Source organism: Elephantulus edwardii, unplaced genomic scaffold (genome assembly GCF_000299155.1).
Source record: "Elephantulus edwardii isolate Elephantulus edwardi_28Jun2011 unplaced genomic scaffold, EleEdw1.0 scaffold00193, whole genome shotgun sequence".
NCBI lineage: Eukaryota > Metazoa > Chordata > Mammalia > Macroscelidea > Macroscelididae > Elephantulus > Elephantulus edwardii.
In genome coordinates, this window is record NW_006399943.1 from 6396 (window position 1) to 30380 (window position 23985).

Genomic DNA, 23985 nt, shown 5'->3' on the forward strand with positions numbered 1-23985 from the left:
TTGATTTTCAGAAGCTTTCAGGGGCTAGTTCTTGGCCAGCCGTTATGGCTCCAGAAAACTCTGGATTCCATGAGCATTTGAAATTTGTTCTGCATTTCCCTCCCCTTTTGATCAGAATGTAAGCATTATTTCATTTTATTCTTTTGTGTGTGTGTACTGTCAAATTGGATCTGACGGGTACAGGAGGAGATTGCCCCTCCTTATCCAACAGAGCATCTGGTGGGTTTGAACTGCATGCCTCTGGGATTGCAGTGCAGTTTCTTGCCACTAGGCCACCAGAGCTCACCTAGAATGTAAGAATTTTAAAGATTTATCCTCCCTCTGTGATGTTCTGATCCATTTATTTTATATATATATATATATATATATAGAGAGAGAGAGAGAGAGAGAGAGAGAGAGAGAGATCTTTCCTTTCAATCCATTTGTGTTTGTTAACCATTTGTTGATTTAAAAACATTACTCAGAGACAGTCCAGGGGCCTTACCTGATACAATCAGTAGATGCAGAGTTGTGGAGTCCTAGTGAGGTGGGGAAGGTTTGGTGGTGTAGGAACGGTGCTGTGACTAGGAGAGGGCTGCGGAGAGAGAGATACTGGCTTGGGAAGGGGCCGTGATGATGGTGTCTTGAACAAAGGAAGCGGGAACTGTCCCCCACAGGGATCCACTGCAGGTGTGAGAGAAGGTCGGTGTGGCTCCCCCATCCCCCCCCCAAGGCTGCTGTGCAGATTAGAAACGAGTGCGGAGTGCCGCGCTGCCTGCGTGGGAAAGTGAAAATGCAGGAGTTTGCAGTTCTTGAGTTTCTGGTCTGCGTCAGGGCAAGCTCAGCCTCACACCAGGCTCTGAAGAAGTGCGGTCAGAGTGCTTCTTAGAAGCTGGGAGGTGAGACTTTGTTTCACATCCTTGGACAAAATCAGGAGAGGCCATTCCCTGGAAAGGACGTCATGCTCAGTCAGGTAGAAGGCCAGTGGAAAGAGAGGAAAACCCACTGTGAAATGGATTGACACAGCAGATCAACAGTGGGCTGACACAGCAGATTGCAAAGATGGCACAGGATGGGGCGGTGTTTCACTGTGTTGTATGGTCACCATGAGCTAACTCAGTGGCACCCAGCAACAACAACAACAAGCTCTCTGAAGGAGTTGCCATTATGATGTCCATTTCACAGCTGAGGAAACTGAGACCCAGAGAGGTAAGTGCTGGAGCAGACAGTGCCTCTAAGATGCAGCTGGTAATGGAATAGTCCCTCGTCCAGGCCCCACTGTATGAAAGGTCAGGCCGAGAGATGACACAAAGAGCTGTACAGCATAAGGTACTAGGCTAACTGAGAGGTCAGTGGTTCAAATCCACCAGCTATTCCTTGGGAGAAAGATGGACCGTTTCCTCCAACAAAAAATGTACAGCCTTAGAAACCAATGGAGAGTCGCTGTGAGTTGAACCTGACTTGATGGTCATCAGTATTTGGTATCCTGACAGTTTATGGACACAGTCATGGAAGAGGGACTGGCCATTCATTTGTACACTAACTGGCCTTTAAAAACCCTACGAACAACAGAGGAACATATATGTATATGTTGCTGTTAGGTTGAGTGAAACCTGTGGCGACCTCATGAACAACAGACCTGAACCCTGTCCTGTCCTGTGCCATCCTCACAATTTCAGACACACTTGAGCCCATTGCAGCAGTCACTGTGGCAATGCACCTGGTTGAAAGGCTTCCTCCCTTTCACTGACCCTCTTCTTTTCCAACATGATATCCCTCTTCAAGGAATAGTGCCTCCTAGCAATATTCCTGACGTGAATGAGATAAAGTTTTATCATCTTTGCCGCCAGGGAATACGCTGACTGCACCCTCTCCAAAACATATTTGTGGATTCTTTTGGCAATCCATGGTATAATCAGCATGCTTCTCTAATACCACAACTCAAAAGCATCAATTCTTCTCTTATCCTTATTCCTTGCCTGGCTCTCAGATGCATAGCAAGTGACTGAACAAACCGTGGTCTGAATCAGGTACACCTTAGTCCTCATACTGACATTATAGCTCATCAACATTTGAAGAGTTCCCTGACTGCAGACTTTACCAGTGCAGTACGTCTCCTGATCTGTCTGCTGGTACCAAGCGCTGAAACAGTACATCAAGGAACTGCATATGAGGTGACTGGAAATACCACAGCAGGGGTGGGTACACTTTAGTCCTCAAGGTAACCTCTTTGTCTTGTAGCACTCTAAAGACGTCTTTTAGGGCAGACTTCTAGAGTCAGGAGTGCTCTGAGCATTCCTTCTGGGTCAGCAGATCATGCTTATAGCTGCTTCATAATTAGCCCCCGGATTAGTGGGCACACCTCCTCTGAAGATCTTTAAAAATTACTGGAACAGTACTTCAACAAGGTACTGCAAGAAATTCAAGCTGGATTCAGAAGAGGCCATGACACAAGGGATATCATTGTTAATGTCAGATGGTTCTTGGCTTGAAGGCAGGGCATGCCAGAAAGATGTTTACTTGTGTTTTATTGACTAAGTAAAGGCATTTGACTGCAAGGATAATAACAAGCTACGGTGAAAAGTGAGAAGAATGAGAATCCTGAGAACACTTAACTGTGCTCATGTGAAACCTGTATTCAGATCATCAAGCTGTTGTGAGTACAGAGCAAGGGAACACTACATGGTTTAAAACTAAGAAAGGCATGCATCAAGATTGTATCCTTTCTCCATACCTATGAATCTCTGCTGAGCAAATTATTCAAGAAGCTGGGCTCTACAAAGAAGATGTAGCATCAAGCTGGGTGGAAGACTTAATAACCACCTGTGTTATGCAGATGAAAAAACAAACTGGCAGAAAGTGAGAACTTGAAGCTCTTGTTGAAGAAGTTAAAAGACTGCAACCTTCAATATGGATTACATTTCAACATTAAGAACACAATGCTACTTGTTTCACTACTGGACCAATAGGCATCCTCATGATAGATGGAGAAAGGATTGAAGTTGGATTCCATTTTGCTTGGATCCACAATCAGCACCCATGGTTGCAGTAGTCAGTACATAATTTTTAAAAAAAAAGTGTTGCATTGGCGAAATCTGCTGTCAAGGACCTCGCTCCTAAGTGCTAAGTTTCCATTTAAAGCGTAAGGTGTGCCTGATAAAAGCTTTAGTACTTTTCAATTGCTTCCCATGCACCTGAGATACAGCAATGCCTTTGCACTGCAGTGCTGGAGAAGAGTGCCAGCTATCCCGCTGTCCTAAGAGCACACGTGTCTCTCTTGGACGAAGTGCCACCAGAGAACTCCAGAATGGCAAAGATGGCAAAACTTCAGCAGGCATCTTCTCTCCTCCCAGCAAGTGGAAGCCCCCAGTTTCTGCAAATCTCGGGGAACAAACAGTGCCGGCTGTGGTCAGTCTCAGAGAAGTGTGACGTGCCACAGAAGGGGCAGCGAAGGCCAGGCTAAGGGACTTGGGGTCACGTGGCTGCCCAGTGGCAGCTGTCATTGACTTTGAGAAATGAGTCTTCCCAGGCGGTTTTCCGAGGGCACTGCTGGAGTAGGAGGGAAGGGCATTTGTTCCATTATGCACTCCAACGGGCAGTCTGGGTCAGGCCTTGGGCACACTGTGAGACAGCATCCAAGGCCCTTTGATGCCTCGATGCGCACCCTCCAAGAGGGTGAGATGCCTCACCAAGCAGGTGGACACGGGGCAGAGAAGGCAAGCGGGGTGAGAGGGAGGGCAGGTGATTTAAGTTAAGACATCAGCTTGCCCTCCCGGAAGGTGAAGTTCAGCATGCACTTGAAAGAGGCCTTCAGGAGAAAGGCTTCTGGACTAGACTGGGAGCCACACGGGACTGTGGGCTGGATGGGCTCCTGGCTGGAATGGACTGGGCAGTAGGCAGGACTGGGCTGTGGGTTTCCAAGCAGGCAAAGCAGCACCTGGGAAGGCCTGCAGGGTTCCGGGTGTGGGAGGAGCAACAGCAGAAAACTGTCCCTCATGGATCTGGCAAAGACACGGTGGTGGGGGTGGGGCTTGAAGGAGGGAAGGACTCGGACTCCGCTGAGTGAGGGTGTCTGAGACTGGGTCTGCGCAGCCTGACAGAGAAGGTTCTAGATCCATACTTGAAGGGTGGTCTGACCCAACTAGCAAACACGGGAAATTGTTATACCCTCAAGAGGCAAAGAGGATGAAACTTGGTCTCGTACATTCTGGGCATGTTGTCAGAAGGAGCCAGTCCTTGGGAAAAGGCATCATGGTGGAAAAGGTGGAGGGTCTGCACAGGAGAGGGAGGGTCTACACAGGAGAGAGAGGATCGGCACTGGTCAGGGAGGGTCAGTACTGGAGAGGGAGGGTCCGCACAGGAGAGGGAGGGTCCGCACAGGAGAGGGAGGGGCAGTACTGGAGAGGGAGGGTCGGCACAGGAGAGGCTCTCCAGATGCACTGACACAGTGATGAACAATGGGGCTTTCTGGTACCTGGCACGGAGTCAGCCTTGTAGGTCTTCAGGAAAGGAAGGAAGGAAGGCAGGCGGGAGTGGAACAGAGAATGTGGGTTCAAGCGGAGAGAAAAGGATGAGACAGAGGAAAAACCCTCCAGCGGCCCCCGGCCGCCTGCGATCGCCCCACGTGCGCGCTCTCCAGCCCCAGCGCATCGCAGGGCGCGGCCGGGCGGGGCCGGGACTACACTTCCCGGCGGCCCGCGTCGGGGCGGAGCCTGGGCCGGAGGCGGACCCCAGGCGGGGCCTGACCGGGGGCGTGGCCGGTACAAAGCCCGGGGGGCAGGCGCGGCGTGCAGAGTCCGGGCGGCAGCGGTCCGAGCGCAGTCCAGCGGCTCCGCGTGCCCGGCGGGAGCGTGTCGGCTGGACGGCCGGCGGCCGACGGCGCCCTCGCTGCCCGTGCGCCGCCGCCGCCCCCCATGCGCGCAGCCCCGCGGGGCCCGGGCCCGTAGGCGGCGGGCGCCCTCATGCTGCTGCAGCCGGCGGCGTGCGCCCCGAGCGCGGGCTTGGCGCGGCCCCTGGCCACCCGCGGCGCCATGCACGGCTCGCAGAAGGACACCACGTTCACCAAGATCTTCGTGGGCGGCCTGCCCTACCACACCACCGACGCCTCGCTCAGGAAGTACTTCGAGGGCTTCGGGGACATCGAGGAGGCCGTGGTCATCACGGACCGCCAGACGGGCAAGTCCCGCGGCTACGGCTTCGTAAGTGGCCCCCGCCGCGGCTCCTTATCGCGGCCCGGGCGCTGAGTCAGCCTCGCGCGCGCCCGGCCCCCGGCGCTTCCCGGGTTGCACCTGCCGCGCCCCGGCCCTCCCCACCCCCACCCCAGGCTGGCGACCCCCCCATCCCCCCGCCGGCGCTCCACGAGGCCTCCTCGTTTTGTGGCGAGGGTCTGGGGGAGACCTCCGGCTCTCGGGGCCTCCTGGAGCCCCAGGGCGAGTGAGGGGCGGAAACGCGGGCCGAGGGCGCGGTGGGGCCGCTGCGCGCCGTGGGGCCCGTGCGCGCGGAGTCTCCAGCCCGGCGCAGCCGCCCCAAATAAACACCGTGTAAGTGACTAGGGCTTGAACATGCCGCCACTTCCCCTCCCTCGTCCGGGCCCTGCCGGCGGAAGTGCCCGGCCACGTTGGGGTGCCGGCCGCTCCGGGGTCCCTGCCTCCGTTAGCCGCTCATGTTTGTCCCACCCCAGTGTCTTCCGCCCTTGACCGCGGGCTGTGCCGGCGCTTGAACTGGGAGAGGAAAAGCGGGAAGGGGGAGGCCTTTGTGGGAAGGCCCCGGACTGGACGCGCTCGGAGGAGGGAAGGGGGCGTCGGTGCTGGGCCTGGGCCTCTGGTGCCAGCCGCCCCACCTGGAAGGGAGAAGCTCTGAGAGCGTCCCTGCCCCTCCCAGGTGACCATGGCCGACCGCGCGGCGGCTGAGCGGGCTTGCAAAGACCCCAACCCCATCATCGACGGCCGCAAGGCCAACGTGAACTTGGCGTACCTGGGGGCCAAGCCGCGGAGCCTGCAGCCAGGTGAGCGCGCCTTCGGGGGCGGAGGGGCCCGGCTGCGGGCTGAAGGGACCCTGCCCTGGTCAGCGCAGCTGCCTCGCTCGGCGCACAGGCGGGCTAGGGCGGGGGCTGTCACCCAGCTCGGGGAGGAAGTCAGCCCGTTGTGCTGGGTGCTTTTGGGGTTCACACAGGACAGAGCTGGAGTGGAGAGGAAGCGGGCTCCCGTCTGCCTCGGGGGTGTGGCCTGTGGTCAGGCTAGCGCCCACCCACCACCTACTCCTCTTTTTTTCAGGCTTTGTAGGAGTGCAGCAGCTCCACCCCGCCGTGATCCAGCGGACCTACGGGTGAGTGGGGGGTGTCTGGGGGTTGAGTGGGCGCCGCATGGGCGCCGCGTGGACGGCGGGTCTGGAGTCTCCTCTGGCACGTGTCCGGGGATTCCCCACCCCACAACTGGGCCTGTGCATCCATGTGCACGGAATGTGGAAGGAGGTCCTGGGAACAGGGGCAGGTGGCATGTCTCCATCCTTCCCAAAGGTACTGCGAGGTGGGCGCAGGGGCCTGGGTTCAAATCCTGCCCCTTCTGCGCTGGTCCTGTGACCTCGTGTGACTCACACAGCCACGCTGTGCCTCAGTTTCCTCCTGTGTAGAATTGGGCTATACCTCAGTTTTCTGTTCTGTAAGATGAGGCTCCAAACACCATCTCTGTGCCTCAGTTTCCTCATTTGCAAGATGGGGATGGTGACAGCACCATCTGTGCCTGAGTGTCTTCATCTGTGAGTTAGGTAGGGAGGAAACAAGATCCCTGGATCGTGCAGTTTGCACATATTTACTAACCAAAAGTCAGTGGTTCAAATCCACCCGGTGCAGCTATATAGTACAACCACAGCCATGGGGTGAGGGGGCGCTGCTCTTCTCTGACATTCGGGACACCTTGATTCCTGCTGACTGGTATCACGTGTTCACAGCTTCACCCTTCATTCCTGTGAGCAGAGATGAGAGAGGCTTGGGCGCAGGTGTTGGTGGAACCGGCGGCTGGGTCACCCCCTGCACCGCTCTGACTGGCTCCAGAGTCTGCTGGACGGGTCCGCCGTCACATGTCTGAGGCTCCAGAAGGACAGATGTGACCTGGGTAGACAGCACCTGCCTGAGCACCCAGTGTGCAGGCCCTTTTGTCTGCTGATCTTTGGAGAGGCGCGTCCCCCGTTCCCCTCTCCAAGTCCTCCTCCCCACCCCCAGCTTTTTCTCTTAGCAGCTGCCCGGGGAGGACACACACTCTCGGGCACAAAGGACCTGTCCGTGGCCTCGTTTCTCAGCTCTGTGATTGATGGTGGCTGTTTGCATGCGGCAGAGAGAATGTCTTGGTGGTGCTGGGAGCAGGTCTCTCCTGGAGTGGACAGGACACTTAGACAGCAAGCAGCTCCTTTGAGACACAGGTAGCGTAGCAGGAGTGCTGGTGGACGGGGATGTGGCGGCTGATGGCTGAGCCGACTCTGGCTTCTGGGTCTCAGGAGGAGTGCTGGCGGCCACAAGTAGGTGGCTTTGTGGTTCTTGTCACCTCGAGGTCTCTTTTGTAACACCTCGGGCCATCGTGGAAGGTGTTGGGGACACCCCAGCGTTCGTGCCTACACTTGGGTCTTCCTCTTTGGGCCTCAGGCCATATGAGGAGGGGAGCGTTTCTCCTGCAGGCTCTGTATGTCTGTAGTCCTGGTTTTCTCCGAGGGAGAGAGCTGGGCATGGGGTTGGATTTTTTTAGTTTTAAGATGGGCTGGTGCTTGGCTTCTCAGGCCTTTTCTCCTGCCCCTCCCACAGCCCCCTGAGGTTGGGCTGTCACTGTTCTCACTTTCTAGATGGGGAGGAGGGCTGGTGTCGCAGTGGTCAGAGTGTTAGGCTACTGACCGAAGAGTCAATGGTCTGAATCCATAAGCTTCCCTGACAAAGACAGACACAGCAGTCTGCTTCCACCACCCCCATTGCTGAATTTGCTTTATGTAATTGGGTGATATAATCAACAAAACCTTGAGAGCAGTCTTCTTTTACGAGGTGTACAGACTTGGAAGCCCTGTGGGCCGGTCTCCTCTGGCCTCCCAGGTTGCTCTGAGGCAGCCCCTGCACTGCCTGTGTTGGGGGTTTCTGGTGTGGAAGGGAGAAGGGGCCTGGAGGTTTCACGGACAGCTGATGCCAGGCTGTGGTTTGAAGTTGATGTGTGGGCGTCTGGTTAGGGGTGGTGACACCAAGACAAAGAAGGAGTTAAACGCCGGTTCCTGGAGGGAGAGACAGGAAGAGTCCCGGTTGCGTTTGCACACTGGTGGGCAGACCCAGGCTCATGTGCTCAAGGGCTGTTCATTGTGGGTGGGACGCCCCAGTCTCCTCCCCTTTGGGGTCTTGGACCAGTAAGTGCTCCCCCTGGGTGAGATGTCCAGGGTCACTCAACAATACTGCCACTGCCGTCTGCTGTAACTCAGTCATCTGACCGGTCATTTAACACCTATGACAGTGACCAACCTAAAGTTTACTTGTTGGTTGCCAAGCGGGTGAGGCCCAGACAAGGCCAGAGGCCAGAGAGACTGTCCCCTGTTTATTCCCAAGGCCCTAGGAGCTGAAGCCTTGAAGCCTCTCAGATCCAGGCTCTGTCCCCCAACTCCCACGGAGAACCCTAGGAGGTAGCAGGGAGATCTCCTGGGTGTGTTGCCCCCAGCAGCGGCCTGAGCCAGGCAGCCCGGGTCAGCTGTCTGCCCACCGCACCCACCACCTGACCGAGAGCTGGCCTGTCAGCGTCCCTTTTGTTTTTGCAAACAATCGGGCCAGGGAGCGGCCTGACTCAGCGGACAGCGTCCACCGCGGGCTGCCGCCTGCATGGCTCAGGCCTCGTGAGAATGGGGGCCGCTAGCTCATTTTGGGGCAGTTAACCCCACTTCTGTCTGGTCAGACTTGTCCCAGGCTTTCTGGCCTGGGCAGTGGGACTCCAGCAGTCCCAGAGGCCCCACGGCCCACCGACTTAGATCAGGAGAGGGATTTGAGTCCTATGCCGTTTCCAGGGTGCTGTTCGGAGCTCCTTTGACCTTTACTTTGGGTGTGACCTCACTCAGGGATGTGCCTGCGGGTTGGAGAAGGTTTTCACGGCTGCTGACCAACATGTATGCCAGCCCCTTGGATTTGTGTGGGCGCACTGAGGGAGAAGACAGACAGGCAGCTCTCTGCTGACGGGTGGACGTAGGAACTGGCGGGGGTGGGAATGGGGAGCATCGGGGTGGGCTCAGGCCAGCTTGGGTCCGGCCTGGAGAGGGGCTGCCTGGTCCCTGGCTGTGTGTCCGCCTGGTCCCCACGCAGCAGTTCGTCCCGAGTCTGGCCTCACTTGGAGCCTGTCCTGGGTTATTTTTGATGATCAGCTGGTGCTCTGGGCACAGCCTCCACCTCTGCTCTTGAGGGGACTTGACTGTGACCTTGATCTGTAAGTTCAAGATGAGGGATGAGTGTCCGGCACCCAGAGAGGCGAGGCTGACACGTGCTGCGTGGAGCCAGGAGCAGTAGGTTCGAAGCCAGGCCCAGCTCTTCTCCCAGGACCTTCTGCTGACCACAGCGCAGTGGGGCTGTGAGGAGGCCACCTCACAGGGCTGTTCTGGGGTCAGGTGAACGCTGCGTGCCCTGTCCCCAGGGCTCACTGGAGGGATATGACCTTTGTCAGTGCCATGCCTCACTGGGGGACACCCTGAAGGTGTAGTGCATAACGTGTAGGCTGCTAACCGAGAGGTCTGGGGTTTGAATCCACCAGCCCCTCCTGTAGAAAGATGGGCAGTCACCTCTTGTGACATTTTACAGCCTCAGAAAACCCGCTGAATTTAAACAGAGTGGGGGAGGGGGAGGGTGGGCATTTGTACACTCATTGCAGGAACCCCGCAGAGGCTTGGGGGGACAGAAGTGGCCTGAGCTCACTCACTGGGGAGTCAGCGGGCTGCATTGAGGCTCCAGTACCTCCACTGGCCTGAGATAGAGCAGATGAGAGCCAGGACCGCTGAGGCTAACGACACAGGACCCTGTCCCCACGCGGAGGCACACGCTCACCCGACCCATGCCGTTCCAGGGACCTGAGACCCTTCTGTGTGAAGACCCGGGGTGTGGTCATTGGGCCACGTTGGAGCTGGGGTGCGGGGCTGTGAACTCCCAGAACTGCCTGCTCTGTGTGTGCTGGGTGCCTGCCGTGTGCGGGGCCGTGCTGTATGCTGAGGCCCCTTCGTCCTTGACCGTGGTACTTGAACAGAGCTGGTTAATTCCCACGTATTTCCGGTGGGTTTCTTTCTCCGGCTTCATCAGCGTGTGGGCGTGTTGGATCTCAACCTTGACGTTGGTGGAGACGGTGGGAGCTGGCCTGGGGTCTTGCCGAAGGGGGGCTCCGAGCCCTGGATGCAGCCTGGGCTGTGGTGGGGAGCGCCCAGGGGTGTCAAGCCCTCAGCGTCCTTGCCCATGTCTTTCCAGATGTTCGGCCGGCGTCGGAGGTGGCGAAACCTTCCGGCTGTTGTTGTAGTGCCGCCGTCTCTTCAGCTTGCCACTGTGTGTTTCAGGCCCCAAAGGCAGGAGCCTGTGTCTTACGATTGTTAAATCTTGATGCCTCGATTCTTGTTATCGCTGTATGTAGGAGCCCTCCTGATGTGCTGGTTCAGATGCTAACAGGAAGGTTGATGGTTCAAACCGTGGGCTCAGCGAGAGAGCGTTGTGGCTGTCCGATCCAGACAGATGCATCCTTAGAAGCTCCTGGGTGTTCTGGCCTTGTAGGGTCTCATGGAGTCAGAATGGACTTCATGGCGGGGAGTTTGGGTTTGTAGGGAGCTCTGGTGACCTTATGGGTAAGAACTTGCGTTGCAGCGAAGGGCACGCCGTTCAGACGCACCCACAGCTCCGAGGGAGGGGGACAGGCGGCCATTTACAGCCTCTGAAAACCCACCAGAGAGTCAGCCCTGAGTCTGAGCTCTGCATTTGATAGAACGTCCCCTTTGTGGGGCCCTATGGGATCAGGAAGTCAGAGCTCCCTTGCCTAGTGGACACTGCTGGGCGACACTGAACCCGCATTTGTGTGTGGGGAGGACGGATTTGGGAACCCCTTCCTGGGGTGACAGTGCTGTGTCGCGGTGTAGGATGCAGTCCACTTTCCCGTGTGTGATGTGGTGCTCTAGGCTGACCCCCAAGACACGGGGCGGTGGTGCCGCCCCACAGACATCTGGGTGCAGGTGCCAGGTGGGGCCCTGGGCGATGTCACCACGGGGAGCAGGTCAGGGCGCGGGGACAGCAAGAGGCGTGCACCCCTGCAGCGGGGTGAGTGCACCTCTCACTGTCTCAGTACCATCACATCAGCTCCGACTTACGGGGACCCTGCGGGACAGCCTAGACCTGCCCAGGGCCTCTGAGGCTGTGATAGTCACAGATGCTGACAGCCGCTTCTTTATACCGTGGGTCAGCTGGTGGGTTTGAACTGGTGACCTTTTGGTTACCAGCTGAATTCTTTACTCACTACACTAGCAAAGTGAGCACAGAACTGGAGGGCTTTGAGGGCGACGGAGGGATTCAGGGGTGCACATTGGAGGTTGATGAAGAGGTTTGGGGGTGACAGGGATTCAGAGGTGATGGAAAGATTTGGGGGTGATGGGGATCAGGGGAGATGGAGGAGTTTGAGGTTGACATAGAGGTACGAGACTTACAGATTGGGGATAGATAAAGGGGTTTGGAGGTGACGGATTCAGAGGTGATGAAGTACTTAGGGGTGATGGAGAGCTTTGAGGTTGACAGGTTCAAGGATGGCGGGTTTGGGGTTGTGGAGGGGTTTGGGGGGTGACAGAGAAGGACATCCTGCTCAGAAGGGTGGAGGGACAGCACTGGAGAGGAAGACCCCGGAGAAGGTGGATTGATGCAGTGACTGGGACAGCGGGGACTGGTGTGTCAGAACAGGCTGGCTCAGGACGGCGCAGGCTTCAGAGCTGCTGTGCGCGGCGTCACTGTGAGTGTAGGCCGCTCAGTGGCACCTAACAACAACAGAGGCTTTGAAGGTGTTGGCAGGGTCTGGGGTGAAGGTGAGCAAGGCCTGGTGGGGAGGCCCAGGGGTGCGGGAAGCCCGGCCCTGTGGGACTCTGGGCAGAGCTGGGCCCTGCAGGTGCCTGATGAAGTCTGTGAGGGCGGAGCAGGGCAGGAAGCGAGATGGCGCAGAGGCCAGGGGCTGGGTGGAGGTGGCCCCGTGGGGACGGCAGGGCTTCTTTTTGCTTTGAGTCAGGGAGGAGGCAGGGCACCGACGGGTGGAGTGGGGTGGTGTTGGGGGGCCGAGGACAGCATGGGGATGTCCTTGCGGGGTTTGCTGTGTTGAGGAGTCATCTCAGGGGCTGGGCTGACAGGAGGGGAACTAGCAGTCCTTCAGCATTCCAGGGGTGTGGGTGAGTCTTCATCTCGGTGACCGGGGCCTGGCTGTGGACAGAAGAGGAGGGACTGTTGGTGGTCATCATGCTGGCTTCAACTGGAGGGTGGCCGGATGGCAGGTGGGGAGTGAGTCCTGGCGGACAACAGGCTGAGTGGCCTGTCTCAGGTGCTTGGACAGCCGAGGAGACATGAGTCCTGGCTGCAGGCAGAGGGGAGCCCGGCCATTACTGAGACCGGGTCAGAGCTGGCCGGGGTTCCAGAGCTTCCTGCCTGAGTGGCTGGCGGCTGGCCTGGCCTTGAGTCGGGAGACGAGGCCCCGGGTGGGTGACTGCCCGCTGGTCCCAGCACAGAGGGGACAGGGCCCCCACGACGGGCAGAAATGAAGGGGCTCATTTGCCTGTTTCACTTTCACTTTGAGAAAGTAAGTCCTCTGGGGCCGCAGCTGGTCCTCTGCGGAGATGTGGGGTAGGGGGCTGGCCGCTGTCTCCCCACTGGGTGAGGGGCTCAGGCTGCTGCCCGGACCCCCAGCTACCTGCTTGTTGGTGGGCCTGACCTGGCTGCAGGAGGCAGCAGGGAGGTCCCCTCAGTCATGGACATCCCCTCAGGCATGGTGGGTCCCCCGTGTAGAGGACACTGAGCCTCCAGAGGGCCTCACACAGGATCCCCTGCTGGGGCCCGAACAGGTGCAGCTGGCATCCTCCCTCCCACCTGTCGTCAGGGTCTCTGCAGCTCTGGCTGTGTTGCCATCAGGCAGGGAAGGGACCTTGGTGTGTCTGCAGCTCTGACATCGGGCAGGGACCCCTCACCTCTTTTTCCAGGGAACAGTCTGGACTTGGTGAGCGGTTACTGGCTTCTGGGAGCGAGGAGGACATGTCCCTGGCCCCTTGTCTGGGCCAGGCCTCCAGGGTCCCCCACTGTCTCCTAGGTGGTGTTGGCTCTGCTCCTGGGGAGGGGCTTACTTTGACTCCTTCTGTGTTCCCCAAAGTGCTGCTATGATCTGAAGTTTTCGTTGTCCAAACCCAATACCTGAGGGAGGTGGGGGACCCCTGAGGGATACTCTCTTACCCTGCTGCCTCACACCTGGGCCCACTGGTGCATCTACCCACCAGTGCTTGATGCCCACCCTCCCATGCCCACCTGTACCTGGTGGCTGCCCACCTGTATGGGGTACCCACACTCCCATGACTGTGTCTGTCTCTTGCGGGGCTCCACACACTGGGGGAGGGGGGTTCATTCTTTGATATACCAAGAAGCATCTTGCACAGATGCCCCAGAGTCCAGAGAGACCAGAGCGATTTTCTGAAGAAAATCAGGAAAATGAGGAAGGATGCTGGAAAGTTCTAGAGCAGCCAAGCCTCCTGAGGAAGGGGTGAAGGAGGTGGGGACCCTGGCAGGAGCCCCCCAACAATAATGGAAACAAGTCAGAGATGGGAGGTGTCCAGGGTGGTTCCAGTGCCCCGGACCAGGCAGCTCCTGGCCGACGGATGGTGTGAGGCCCGCTGCCTGAGCTCTTGGACTCTGTCCTGGACTGGCTCTGGGGACTGGTCCTCATGCCCACCAGGTTCAGTGACCTTGGCTGCATGGTCCTTGTACTGGGCAGGGTTGTCCTTGTCCTTCCTCAGCCCAAGGAAGGGCCGCTGGTCCTCCCGACTTCCCTGTGGCACATGGAGGTGTCAAGCCACAGGTGTCCGGCAGGGCCAGAGCCTGGACTGTGGCTGCTGCCTGGGGTGCTGCTGGCCTTCCCTCGGGACACCTCTTGGTTGTTCCCTGGAGTCCTTATAGTTGTGTCTGATGTCTGGCATAAAGTCTGCCACCCCTGAGGGTCCTCTGAGTGTGGACACGTATGTGGACAGAGCTCTGGGAGCTCCCTCGCTGGCCTCTGCCCTCCGTGATCCTGGCTGTGCTCCTTCCCTGCTGCCAGGGACTACAGGTCTTGGCCCTGTGGAATTCTGGGGATGCTGAAAGGGGGGTGGGGTGGGGTGCTGCTTCGGGCTCTCAATCTTCCATGAGGAAGGAAAGCTGGGGGCAGATGTGTGAGCTATGGTGGATGGCCAGGGCAGAGGGGCCAGAGGGTTGGGGCCCCTCGTGGCTGGTGGGTGGCTGGGACCGAGGAGCCAGGGTGTCAGGAGGAACGATGGGGCATGGGTGCAGAGAGAGGCAGAGGCAGTATTGGGGGTGTGCTGGAAGGGGGCTGTGTCAGTGTGATGGGGCTGTGAGGCTGAGTTGCAGGGCTTTGACCTTAGGTTGCTGGGGGGAGGGGGCAGAATGAACTGGGGGAGGTCAGCAGGGTGTGATGGAGGCATGGCACTGAGCTGGGGAGACTGCTGAACTCTCGGGGTCCCTCGTGCCAGCGGGCTGTGTGATTGGAGGGTGGGGAACAGGGAAGTGGTGACCCCCAGGCTGTGCCCTTGTCGGATCTGTGGTCTAGCTCTCAGGACTGATTCTGGCTTGACTGGCTGTCCTCTCATGTCCTGTCCTTGAGAGCTCGCTGGTCCACCTCGTGTGTGTCCCTGCATCCCTCCTTGTTGTCTCCCTGGACTCCCCAGTGGGCCCACCCTGTCCCTGCTGGTTCCCGCTCTGTGGCTCCCGCTCTGTGCTGGGCCATCGTGTGCACTTGACAAGCAGCAGCGTGCATGGCCTTTGCCCACCACATGCCAGTGGCACCTGCGGTTGTGGCAGCCGTGCCCCTGGATGCTGCCACATGTCCCCTGGATGTGGTGGTGACATTGTCCAGTTGAGAATAGCGGCTCTTGTACTGGAGGGTCACACTGTTGAACTTGACCTCTGTGTCACAGACGAGAAACAGACTCAAGAGGTTCTATAACTTGCCTCAGGGTCTAACTGCCCAGAGTCCCCCGACGCAGACGGCAGCACGAACCCAGGTCCCTCCTTCACAGCCTGGGCTCGGGTGAGAGCGAGGTGGTTTGAGGGCTCAGTCCAGGAGGCACCACGTCCCTGCCCTGCAGGTGTGTCCTCAGAGCCACCACTGTGCATCAGCCCCCAGGCGTCCATGTCCCTGCCTGGTCCACCGTGTCTCTGTCCTCCTCTCTCTGTGTCCTCCTCTGTCTCACTGTCTCTCTTCATTTCTTTGGTCAGTAGAAGCAGCTGAGTGTTGATGTCCTCTTGAGAAGTAGCCAACCACAGCAGGGTGGACTCCACTTGTCTTCCGCAGTTGGTTATGGGGACACATCCCTCCAGCCTCTTGGGGCCTCAGTTTCTCTGTCTGGGAGGTGGGTACCTGCTTTAGGGCTTTGAATAGCTGTAGTAGGATTTCACATGGGGCCTGGTTGGTAGACATTGAATTGGAATTGAATAGAGGAAGTGTTCCTGCAGGCCTGGACAACATGAGACTCCACGTGGCAGAACTTAGTTCCTTATAGAGAACACAGGTGGGCGCCTGGCAAAAAGCCGCCTGGCCATCAGAGCCCTCCAGGCAGGTGTGAAGGACAGATAGGTGTACCTTTTTTTTTTTTTTAATGTGCTTTGATTGGAAGTTTACAGAGCAATTAATTTTCTGTCCAATCAGATTTCATTTTCTGGTGTTCAGTACAGTCTTCATAATGTAACAGCACTCGACCCATTTCCTGCCTGTGACTCTCATTTCTACTCATCCTTCTGTCATTTCTCCTTGGACACAAACTGCCCATCTGGCTATGTGTGCTTGGTTGTTCTCAGGATAAGTACCTCCCTGCTGTTACTGTCTACTTACTATTTGGCTGAAGGTTGAGCCACAGGCTTGAGTTTCATTCCAGGGATGTGACCAAGTACCTTAGTCTCAGCTTCTTCCAGTCTCTTGGACCAACAAGCCTGGTCTTTTTAAGTCTAGTATTTGATCCACACATTCCCCCTACTCTGTCCAGGACCCTCTCACCTAAACCCCTGTAGAGTGGTCAGCACTGGTATCCGGGAACTGTTCTCAGAATCGTCGAGGGCGAGGTCCATGTGGTCTGTCAGTCGTTGGACAGACTGTTTCTGTGATTTTTCTCACTCTTCTTTGATGTGGCCTCGGTTTATTCTCATTGTGCATGTGATGTGCATATAAATACATCAGACCCACACCCCCTGACTGCTGTGGACTTGAGGTCCACGAGACCCTCCACCACGTTTCTGAGGCTGTAAACCTTCATGGGAGGAGACTCCCAGGTTTCTCCTGAGGGTGACTGATGGGTTTGAACCCGTAATCTTAGAGTGGAGTACAGTGTACCAGGTTACACACTGTACCACCAGAGTCCCTTGTTGTTGTTGGGTGCCATCGAGTCAAGTACAGCTCATAGTAACCCTGTGAATTAAAGATCTGAGCCTGTTCTATCCTGTGCCATTCTCACCCTTACAAGAGCCCACTGCAGAAGTCACCAGGTCAGTCCACCTGGTTGAGGGTCTTTCTTTCCTTTGCCAACCCTCCACCCTTCCCAGCATCATGTCCCTCTCCAGTAAAGCACAAATAGACATTCTGCTGGTATCCCTTACTTTTCAGCCAGGAACCATCTGACATCAATGATAGCCTTCATGCCACAGCCTCTTCTAAATCCTGCTTGAACTTCCTGCAGTTTCCTATCTGGGTACTGTTCTAACCATTTTTGAACAATCTTCAGCAGTATTTTGCTTGCATGTGATATTAATGATATTGTTAAATAGTTTCCACATTCAGTTGGATTACCTTTCTTGAGAATGGAAACATATGTGGACCTCTTCCATCTGTTGACCAGACAGCTGTCCTCCAAATTTCCTGGAGTAGACTGTTGAGCACATCCAAGGCTGCATCTGTTAATTGAAAGAAGTCAGTTGGAATCCCATTGATTCCTGAGGACTTATTTTTTTGCCAGTGTCTTCAGTGCAGCTTCCACTTCCTCCTTCATTACCAGTGGCTCTTGTTCATATGGTACTTCCTGAAATGTTTGAATGTCAATCAGTTCTTTCTGGTACAGTGACTCTGTGTATTCCCTCCGTCTTCTTTTGATGCTTTCTGGATTGTTCCATATATTACCCATAGCATCTTTCAGTATTGTGACTTGAGGCTTAAATTTGTTTTTCAATTCTCTCAGCTTGAGAAATGCAGAGTGAGTTCTTCCGTTTTTATTCTCCAATTCCAGCTCTCTGCACATTCCATTATAATACCTTGCTTTATCCTGAACAAATCTGTTCAGCTCTTTTACTGTGACATGTTTTCCTTTTGTTTTGATTTCTCTATGCTCCACTGGGATTTTTAGTCTCTTCTGACATCAGTTTCCTTTTTTCCACCCCCTTCTCCTGTTTTTGTAATAGCCTTTTGCTTTCTTCATGGATGAAATTCTTGGTATCATCCCACAACTCATCTGGCCTTTGATGGTGTTCGGTTCCTCAAACCTATTTCTAAGATGATCAAATTCAGATGGAATTGATTCAAGGTCATATCTTGGTTCCTGTAGACTTGTTTTCATTTTCTTCGGCCTCAGTTTGAACTTGCACATGAGTAATCGATGCTCTGACCCACAGTCTGCCCTTGGCCTAGTTTTGACTGCCGATATTGAGCTGCTTCAGTGGTTTTTTCTACAAATATAGTCAGTCTCATTCCTATGCAGCCCATCAGGTGAGATCCATGTGTAAAATTGTCATTTTAAAAAAAATGCTTACAATGAATAAATCATTATAAATACAAAATTCAGTCATTCTATTTCCAGCCTCATTTCTATCACCAAGCCCTTATTTTCCAACTGCTATTCCTTCTCTCTTTCCCACTTTTACGTTCCAGTCACCAGATAGCAGCTTGATTTCTTGGTCAATTTTAGACTGCAAGATTTGGTAAAAAGTCTCAATTTCTTCCTCACTGGCTGCAATGTGTAGGGGTGTATTATTTGAAGAAGCGTCATGTTAACAGATCGTCCCTGTATGCGTATGGATAGTATCCTGTCACCACATTGTATTTCAGGATAGAACTTGAAGTTGACTTTTTTGACTATGAATGCAACACCGTTCTTTTGTTTTTCATTCCCAGCATCGTATACCATTTGATCATCTAATTCAAAGTGGCCAAAACTGCTCCATTTCATCTCACCAATGCCTCATATATTGATGTTCATGAGTTCCATTTCATTTTTAACAATTTCCAGTTTTCCAACATTGAAGCTACATATGTACATACTATGTTCCAATTATTAAATGATGCTTGTCATTGTTTTTCCTCATTTCAACTGACTTCCAATCAGGGCTTTCCCATTACACTACTATAATTATCCTCATTCTTTTAGTGTTCATAGGGCTTTCATAACCCTGTTATTTAGGAAGTAAGTGGCCCATTCTTAGTCTGTCTTAATCCTTAGTCTGTCTTAATCAGGGAGCTCCACCAACACCTGTCAGTCTACCATGAGTAAAACCGTATGGCATTTGACACACCAGTGGCACAGCATTCAGCATCACGGCAAGCCCAAGTTATCTCAGTTCAGCAAACTGACAGACAAGTGCTGTACGCCTGAGAACAATGTTCTCCCCAAACACAGTTAACACCAGGGCAGAGGGCCTGTGACCCTTGGGCCCAGCTGAGTTTGTTTGTTTGGTTGGGTTTTTTATTATTCTAGTTTATTTACAAAATTTGAATACATTGTTTCCAGAACAGATTCTTCCAATTTCCCTCATCCTCCCACCCAACAAATTGTATAATCCATGATCAGTCTCCCTTCCCCCTACACATTCTCATCCCTCTGCTTCCACCCTCCACTCCCCTTTTTATTCTTATTCTATAATAATGGTTTTATACAGTATTTGTCCTCGTGGGACTGAATTAGTTCACTCGACATAATGCTCTCCAGTCCCTCCCAAGTCAGGTAATAATTTACAGAATCATTGTTCCTGCATGCCAACTGAGTTTTAAATACAAAGGCCTGCCTACCAAGTCCTGATTTATTTAAGCAAGAGGCTTCCAGCTCACAGCCAATTGTTAACTATATCAAAATGGCCAATCAGCTTATACCTGATTGTTAATAAAATAAAAACTGATCTTGTGGTGATAAAATGCCATCTGCACTTGCCTTTCCGTCACCTCCCGGTGCCTCTGGGTGTGTCAGAGTCTAGAATACTCCCCATGATTTTAGTGACTGGGTTTTGTTTTGATTTTTTTAAGTAATTCGATTGCCAGGCCTTTCTTCTGAGGTGCGGCTAGGTGGATTCACCTTGCCAGCTTCGTGGTCAGCGGGGAGGTGTGATAACCGTTTATACCTGAAAACTCCTTTGGTACAATAAAAACAGCATAAAGCTCAGCATCGTGAAGTGTTAGATGCAGAGGCCCGTCACGGCTTTCACAGTGTGTGCAAACATCATTGCTATCTGGTTCCAGAACGTTCTCGTTATCCCAGACGTAAAGCCTGCAACCACGAGTCGTCCCTCCCCATCATCACCCCCTGCCCCATTTTCTGTCCCTCATTTCCGTGTTCTGGGCTCTCATGCAAATGAAATCCTATAGTCTGGCTTTTTTTCCCCCAATCAGCATAACGTTTTCAAGTCTCATCCATGTAATAGCGTGAATAGTAGCTTTGTTCCTTTTGTGGGACAAAGTGTTGTGTGAATGAGCCGTGTTGAGTTTATCCAGTCGTCTGTTGATGCGAGTTGGGTTGTTTTTCTATGGCTGGGTAATATTCCGTTATGTGGAAGAACCACATTGTGTACTGACAGAGGCTTGGGCTGTATATTTTTTGTCTGAATAGCGTTCTAGTGAATGGATATGTGCTGTTTTGTGCTTATCCATTCATCCGTTGCTGGACGTGTGTGTTGTTTCTTTTTATTTATCAGTGATCCTCTTTTTGTGGAAATGTGCCATTGTATTTATCCAGTCATCTATTGATGGACGCTTGGACCGAGTTGGGTTGTTTTTTGTTGGTTGTTGTTTTTTTTTTCCTGGCTAAGTAATATTCTGTTGTGTGACTAAACATTGTCCATTGATATGTTGCTAGATTAATGGGCACCTGAATTGCTCCTTTTTCTCTGGCTCTAGTATTCCATTGTGTGGCTGGACCACATTGTCCTTATCTGCCCATCTGTTGATGGACACTTGAGTGATTCATTTTTTCTGGCTGAGTAGTATTCCGTTCTGTGGATGTGTACCGTGGTGTGCTGATGGCATGTGTGTGGTTTCCACCTTTTGACCATCAGGAGTAGCGTTTCCTGTGTTTTCAGTTGTTCACGTGACTTCACTCTTCTGTAAAGAGTCTCAAGTCCATGTGAAGCCCCAGGTGCCCTCTCTGCTCCTCTGCTTGTTCTGTTAACACCTTATCAAGCTGCCAGCCAACTTAGCCAGTGCCGCGTGAACCTCGTTCATTCTCAGCCCGGGTGGACGTGATATTCTAGATTATTTGAGCATGAACAGAGTCACCGCCCAGCTTAAAAATCCTTGTTATCTGTGCCCAGTGTCTCCATGAGAAATGACAGCATGAGGTGTTTGAACTCTGACTTCTCAGCAACACAGGGGTCAGCGTCAGCCCCGGCTGGCCTCCTCTCTTCACCTCCTTACGTTCTGAACCTGCCTCCTCTCTCCGCCCTCTTACCTGCCTGATACCAGCCACGCCTCCCCAAACACTCTTTCCTCTGCTGAGCTTGAGGATACATTGCAGCGGCCACCATGAGCTCACTGACCACACTTGGGATTACAGGGCTCATTAGGGAAGTGACAGATTACACTTCAGGATCAGAAAGGACTCAGGATTCAGCTTGTCGCTCAGGGCAATCTCCTCTCAGCCATGTCCTCAACGGGCTTCCCTAGCCAAGTATTAGAAACTTTTTTCAGAAACCTACTGCTTTTGAGTTGATTTCAAATCACAACAGCCCTCCAGTGGATTTCAAAGGCTGTAAATCTTTCTGGGAACAGACTGCCTATCTTTGTCTTGTGGATCTGATGCTGGTAGATTCGAATCCGTGATCTTTTTTGTTAGGTTGTGTAAAGAGTTCTCCACCTGCAAGCTTTCTGCCTGGAGGTGCTTAGCCATCTGCTCTGTGGGCCCAGCAGCCACCATGCTGTCACCTGCTGGTCACCTGACTCTGTTCCTGCCCCCTGTCACCTTTGCTTTTGCTCTTGCTGTGTCATGCCCAGTGTCTCAGCTTTCTAGGGGGGAGACTCCTGTTCAGGGAGGTTCTCAGCTGTGAGAAGAGGACCATAAGACCTGATCCCTGCTCTGTAGATGGACAGAGGCAGGGTGGACTGTGGCCATCTGCAGACGGCCAGGGTGTACCGAGAAGGGACCCTACTGAGAATGTCTTCTCAGGCTGGTTTAATGTCATGTGGCTCCCCCAAAAGCCACTGGGTTCCCATCCTTGGCAAGCATGTGATTTGGGAAGCTGGGAACACATGTTACGAGTTTTCTTCCAAAGCTAGCTCTTTGTGGTGGGGATTCTGGGGCCAGCCTTCCAGGTGTGGCAGGTGAGGGCATTGAGGGGACACATCACCCTTTCCTGTGTTCCTTGGGGACCGTGAAGAGGAAGGGAGGAGTGGAGGTGCCACGCTGACAGGAGGGCAGTTTGTCCAGTGCCAGCACCCCTCAGACAGTAGGCCTCATGCCTCAGTCTCCTGCCCCCCCACTGCCTAACCTTGAGTTGGGGGCCAGTGCTGGCCCTGTGTCACCGCTAGCTGACGGTCATAGGGAAGTCAGGACAGGCTCCGTCTCGCTCATTTGTTCACTTAGCAAACACAGACACAGCTCTTCTGGGTGTTGGGCTCGGAATCACGGGCAAAAGAAACCCCACAAATGCCGGGACCCACTGCCCTCAGTTCTGGCTCTGACTCTGAGACAGATTTCCAAGGCTCACATCTCTACAGAAGCAGACAGCCCATCTTCCTGAGGGGCTGGTGGGTTTAAATGCCAGGGTAGTTGAGACGCCCAGTGCTTAGTCCACTGAGCCACCAGGGAGCCCTGGAGACTTTGATTAAGCAGCCGCCTGTGAATTGATTCCACGGCACAGTAATCCTATAGAACAGGGGGGCCCTGCCTGGTGGTGTTTACGGAATCTGACTGCATCGTCTTTCTCCCGTGGAACGGCTGCTGGGTTTGAACCAGTGTCCTCTTGGCTGGCATTTGGGTGCTTTACCCACAGCTCCACAATCCAGGCCTCTTTGACAGACTCCCTGCCAGAGATATAAGGGTAGGGGGTGGGGCTGTCACTGGGTAGAGCATGCTGGGAAAGTGCGGAGGGGACGGGCCAGCTTCTGGGGATGTGGCCGCTGCAGGCCTTTGGACTCACCTGCTTGGTTTCAGCCTCCGCTCTCCCCATCTTGAAATCGTCAATAGCTTTTCAAGTCGTTATTTGTTGAGACTACAGAGATGCACGTTTTTTCATGTCAGTGGTGTTGGTGACACGCTGTGAGTAGGGTTCCTCGCCTGTTTTCTGTGTGGTTCCTCACTCAGCCACAGAGACTTGGTGTCCCCTGAGCCTCATAGCCAGCTTTTTGGGGGGGTTGCCCTTGTCAGTGGGATCCCATATAATAGATTGTTCTTAAAAAAAGCACATTGCTCAATCCCAGAGGTGTGCGGTTCAAATCCACCAGATGCTCTGCTGGAGGAGGAGGGATAATCTCCTCCTGGATCAGTCAGATCTGATTTGACGGTACACACACACCCCCCACACACACACACACATTGCTCTTTTTACTAATCACTTTCCTTTGTTTCAGAAGATTTCCAGGGATATGTTTTGGCTTAAAGATGATCTCAAGGCTGTAGTTTCATCCAGCAGGTCTGGATCCGTGAGGATGTGAAATTCTGTCTGCATTTCCCCCACTTTTTGATTAGGATTCTTCTCCAGGACCTTTGACCAGATGTTCCATGGCGGCAGCTGGGCACCCTCTAGTTCTTCTGATCTCTGGCAGAGGAGGGAAATTCTCGGTGACTACGAGAAGGAATAACATACTTTGATTGTGCGCCGTATCCCCAAACCATGTAGTAGGTCGTACATGGTCAGTGGTTATTTGAGAAGTGGATATTTGAGCAGACTTGGAAAGGAAGAAGACCTTGAGAGCTGAGAAAGCGTGTTCCAGTAAACTTGAAGGATGGGAGGAGGAAGACCTTGGGAGCCAGGAAAGTGTGTTAGATCCATGAGAATGGGAAATGCTGTTCCCTCTTTTGATCAAGATTCTTTTATAGGAACTTTGAACAGACGATATTCTAGGTACAACAGCTGGTGCAAAGGCCCTGAGGCACGAGCACCGTATTGGAGTCAAGGCGTCTGGTGGTAGTGGTGGTGGTGGGTGGTGGTCCTGTGGGGACCTGGGCTGTGGAGAGGCAGCCTCACCAGCCCTCTGGGTTCATCAGCTGCGTCTGAGCGCCTGTCCCCTCGGAGCCCACCTCCCCGTGACCCCTCTCTGCTTGATCCACAGGCTGACTCCTCACTACATCTACCCGCCAGCCATCCTGCAGCCCAGCCTGTTGGTCCCAGCGGCTCCTGTCCCCTCACTGTCCTCGCCTTACATCGAGTACACGCCGGCCAACCCTGCCTTTGCCCAGTACCCGCCAGCCGCCTATGACCAGTACCCGTACTCAGCCTCGCCCGCCCCGGCGGCCAGCTTCGTGGGCTACAGCTACCCGGCCGCCCTGCCGCAGGCCCTCCCGGGCACCGCCTCTGCGGCCACCACCTTCGTGCAGTACCAGCCACCGCATCTGCAGCCAGACAGGTTGCAGTGA

The 23985-nt window shown here is 54.2% G+C and overlaps 1 protein-coding gene across 1 annotated transcript; it reads left to right on the plus strand.

The window, feature by feature from the left end:
* The first annotated feature begins 4940 nt into the window (after nucleotides 1-4940).
* On the plus strand, nucleotides 4941-23985 carry RBM38 (RNA binding motif protein 38). The gene is made up of 4 exons (XM_006896851.1): nucleotides 4941-5177; nucleotides 5860-5983; nucleotides 6252-6303; nucleotides 23682-23985. Exons 1-4 carry the CDS (start codon nucleotides 4941-4943, stop codon nucleotides 23983-23985), a joined length of 717 nt encoding a protein of 238 aa, XP_006896913.1.